Genomic DNA, 3,881 nt, shown 5'->3' with positions numbered 1-3,881 from the left:
AGAATGAAAAAAGCAAGAGACCCTGAGAGACTGTGGGACACCATGAAACAGAATACATTCATAATGAGATTACCAGACAGAGAGGAGAGAGAAAGAGGCCAAAACAGACTGAAGAAATAATTGCTCAAGACTTTCCAACCTTGATTTTTAAAAAATACTAATTTACATTTTTAAGAAAACAAAATTCCAAATAAGAGCAACTCAAAGAGCTCCATATCTAGACACTACAAAACTCAAGCCGTTGCAAAGCAAAGACAGAATCTTGAAAGTCAGGCAGAGAAAAAGTGACTTATCATGAACAAGGGAACCGCCATAAGATTGTAGGATTTCCCATCAGAAACGAGAGAAGACAACAGCAGCCAGCCCTCCTGAACTGAACCAGCTGACTATATAGACAGCTTCAGCCTCCCAGTTATTTTCCTCCATTTTCTTAAAAATTCTTATTTATAGGCCGGGCGGTGGTGGCGCACGCCTTTAATCCCAGCACTTGGGAGGCAGAGGCAGGCAGATCTCTGTGAGTTTGAGGCCAGCCTGGTCTACAAGAGCTGGTTCCAGGACAGGAACCAAAAGCTATGGAGAAACCCTGTCTCGAAAATTAAAAAAAAAAATTCTTATTTATCTGTGTGTGAGTGCATGCCAAGACACACATGTGGACACCAGAGAACACTCACAGGAGTTGGTTCTCTTCTTTGACAGTGTGGTCCTGGGAACTGAACTGAGGTTGTCAAGCTTAGGAGCAAGTATTTTTACCTGCTGGGACATCTTGATGGCCATTCGTCCATCCTTCTGTCCATCATCACTTGCTTACAGCCAGCTACTCATGTGCCCATCCTCCCGAACACTCATTAGTCATATCCTCCCTCTGATTATCTGTCTGCTCAACCATATATGCATTCAGTCATTCACTTACTCATCATTTTATAGAACCAATACATGTTTCTCTTGTCTTTGTTTTTCACCAAGACAGGGTCTCACCATATAGCTCTGGCTGTCCTAAAACTCACTACACACACTAGGCTGGCCTTGAACTCTGAGATCCACTGCTTCTGCCTCCCAAGTGCTGGGGTTAAAGGTAGGTGCTGCTACTCCTAACTTAAAGATTTATTTATTTATTTTTATTTTACATGTATGAATACTTTGCCTGAATGTAAGTCTGCACACTATGTGTGTGCCTGGTGCCTGAAATGGTTAGAAGTCATTGAATACTCTGACTCTGGATTTATAGATGGTTTTGAGGTGTGTGTGTGCGTGTGTGTGTGTGTGTGTGTGTGTGTGTGTGTGTGTGTGATGTGTGTGCCCGGAATCGAACCCAGGTCCTCTAGAACAACCAGTGCACTTAACCACGAAGCCATCTCTCCAGCCCCTATGTGGCTGTTTAAGATCAGTAAATCTTAATGAGACTTCAGGAGAGATTGCAAAAGAAAGTTTGGGGGCAGAGCTCTCTGAACTTCTCGGCTTACCACAGTGTGCCAGCAGGTCTTGGTGAAAGTTAATCAGATCCTGTCGGATTTCTTCAGGGAGAGGGCAATCTTCCTCATCTGCACCATTTTTAAATTGCAATAGCATGTTGATCTAGAGAAAGATGAAAAGCTAGAATAAAGGCCTTCAACCTCAGAGCAGGGTCAAGGGTCATAGATCCAACTGTAAGTCTCTCTTTAAGGTTATGAGCCCCAATGCGAGCTAGTGAAGAATATCTGAGAGACTAGAGGCAGATGTTAGGGGCAAGGGGCACGATCAGTCTCAGGTGACCCAGTGGCTAGCTCAGGAGAGCCAGAGGTCAGTACGTAAGTTCGAGGGTTGAGCACCAGTTTTGAAGGTGATCACCAATCAGCTGGGACTGGGGGAATTTGAGTTTGGGGTTAGGGGTCAGAGGACCTGCTCCTGGGGCGGAGAGCGGAACTCTCGGGTGCGTCTTGCCGTCTCAGCGGCACTCATGGTGAAGGCTTTCATGAGGAGGCCATAGCGACCCCGCTGGTTGCCCTGGAGCCTGTCCACATAGCACTCTGCGAAGGCTGCCAAGGACTCCACACGGTGCTGCAGCTCTTGATCACAGAAGTACTCCAGGAGGTGACACATCTGCGGGTGGGGGGGGGGACAACCATGCAGCAGGAGGCAGGGTGGTGAGACCATCAGGACTGCTTTGAAGCTTCCAGTGTTTTCTCCTCCCTCTCCAGGGCCCTGCCCAGGTACAAACACCATCCATCACCCGCTGGGGTCCTTAAGTTTCCTCTCATGTGGGAATCAGAGAGACAATCCAAGGCAGAACCACCCCACTGCCTACTGCACTTCCATAGCTCCCCACTGCCACTGGGCACAGTCCAGACCCAGGCTCCACCAGACTGAGCATCTTTGAGCCCAGATGGATGGAGGCTGAAAGATGGGAAAACCCAGCCCACCTGTAACTTCACAGACTCCGGCAGCTTCATCTGGAGCAGCCCCTCCTCCAGCTCTTCTTTCTCTTCTTCTGCTGCCTCCTCCTCTTCTTTCTCCTCGTCTTCCTTCTCATGTGCCTCTTCCTCCTCATCCTCCTCCTTCTCCTCCTCCTCATCTTCCTCCTCCTCCTCCTCCTCTTCCTCCGCCTCCTCTTCCTCCTCAGTGAATACTTCAGGCTCAATCATCTTCAGGATCTGCTTCACATCCTCGTCACTAAAGACGCCCATCACCTGCAGGGCAAGGTCTGAGTCCTTTCCGGGGCCTGAGGGACCTCCTGGTCTTACCCTAGCCCCACTTTCCAGACCTCCTTCTCTCCCACACACCAGGACCATGTCTGCATTGGTTGATATGGCTCCTTCTGCAGGCAGAATGCCATCCCCACCTTGCTGTCGCTTTCATTAAGATCCCCCAGTATGGTGGGATTAGAGTTAGACATGATCAAGTTATACAGTGTGTGTGTGTGTGTGTGTGTGTGTGTGTGTGTGTTTATATAATTGTTAAGGAAAAAACTCTTTAAACCTCCCCCAGTTTACATCTATGCCTCACCCACACAGCCCAGACCACATCATCAGACATCAGCACCACTCCCTTCATGGGTAGGTGTCCTTTCTCTTAAGCCTGGACACAGGTGACTCTGAGACAAGACACGCTCTACACCTGATAAAGGTCTACACAGGTCGCAGCACACCGGCGCTCACCTGATCCAGTGAAGATGCTAATAGACTGAAGAATGGAAGGGAAGTTAGGAAGCAACAAAAGAGAGACGAAGGGAGACAGAGGAACCAATGGTAAGAGGCTAGAGATCGGAAGGGGAGCTGAGGGAAGGACAGAGAGACGAAGGAATGGCGGAAGAGTGACAGACGAGTGAAATGAACACATGCTGTATAGGCGGCTGGACTGTGTGGTCATTTGACCGAGATTGTCCCTCATAGCTTATGTATTTGCATGCTCGGTCTCCAGTTGACAAACTGTTTGGGAAGGACTAGGAGGTGTGGCCTTGTTGGGGGAGGTGTGGCCTTGTTGGAGTCGGTGTGTTTCTTTGAGGCTTTGAGGTGTCAAAGACCACACCAGGCCCAGTGCCTCTTTGCCTGCTGCCTGTGGATCAGGATGTTCCTGCTCCAGCACCATGCCTGTCCGCCTCCAGCCATGATGGTAACAGGTTAACCCTCTGAAAGTGTAAGCAAGCCTCTGATTAAAATGCTTTCTTTTCTAAGGGTTGCCTTGGTCATGGTGTCTCTATAGCAATAGAACAGAAACTAAGACAGACTGATAAATGCATGAGCAAAGAAATGCGTATAGACAGAGAACAAACTGACATGGGAGTGGAGGATGGGACGGATGGACAGACTGACCTATGCATGAATATGTATGTGGTTGAATGGTAATATGAACAAAGCAAAGCATAAAATAAAGGGTGGCCAGAAGGACAGGCAGTGGACACAGGGTGG

The 3,881-nt window shown here is 48.5% G+C and overlaps 1 protein-coding gene across 1 annotated transcript in view; it reads right to left on the bottom strand.

Annotated features, from left to right (window-relative positions):
* The window catches only part of LOC101991252 (ryanodine receptor 1), a gene marked incomplete at its 5' end in the record, with an annotated part of 90,102 nt that overhangs the window by 75,688 nt on the left and 10,533 nt on the right, over nucleotides 1–3,881 (bottom strand). Inside the window, 3 exons of the mRNA XM_005371303.2 lie at nucleotides 1,461–1,572; nucleotides 1,876–2,076; nucleotides 2,397–2,663. Of these exons, the coding sequence (XP_005371360.1) occupies nucleotides 1,461–1,572; nucleotides 1,876–2,076; nucleotides 2,397–2,663 (580 nt within the window). The remainder of the gene's footprint in view (nucleotides 1–1,460; nucleotides 1,573–1,875; nucleotides 2,077–2,396; nucleotides 2,664–3,881) is intronic.

Source organism: Microtus ochrogaster, unplaced genomic scaffold (genome assembly GCF_000317375.1).
Source record: "Microtus ochrogaster isolate Prairie Vole_2 unplaced genomic scaffold, MicOch1.0 UNK103, whole genome shotgun sequence".
Classification (NCBI taxonomy): Eukaryota; Metazoa; Chordata; class Mammalia; order Rodentia; family Cricetidae; genus Microtus; species Microtus ochrogaster.
This window is presented reverse-complemented; position numbering and strand designations above follow the sequence as displayed.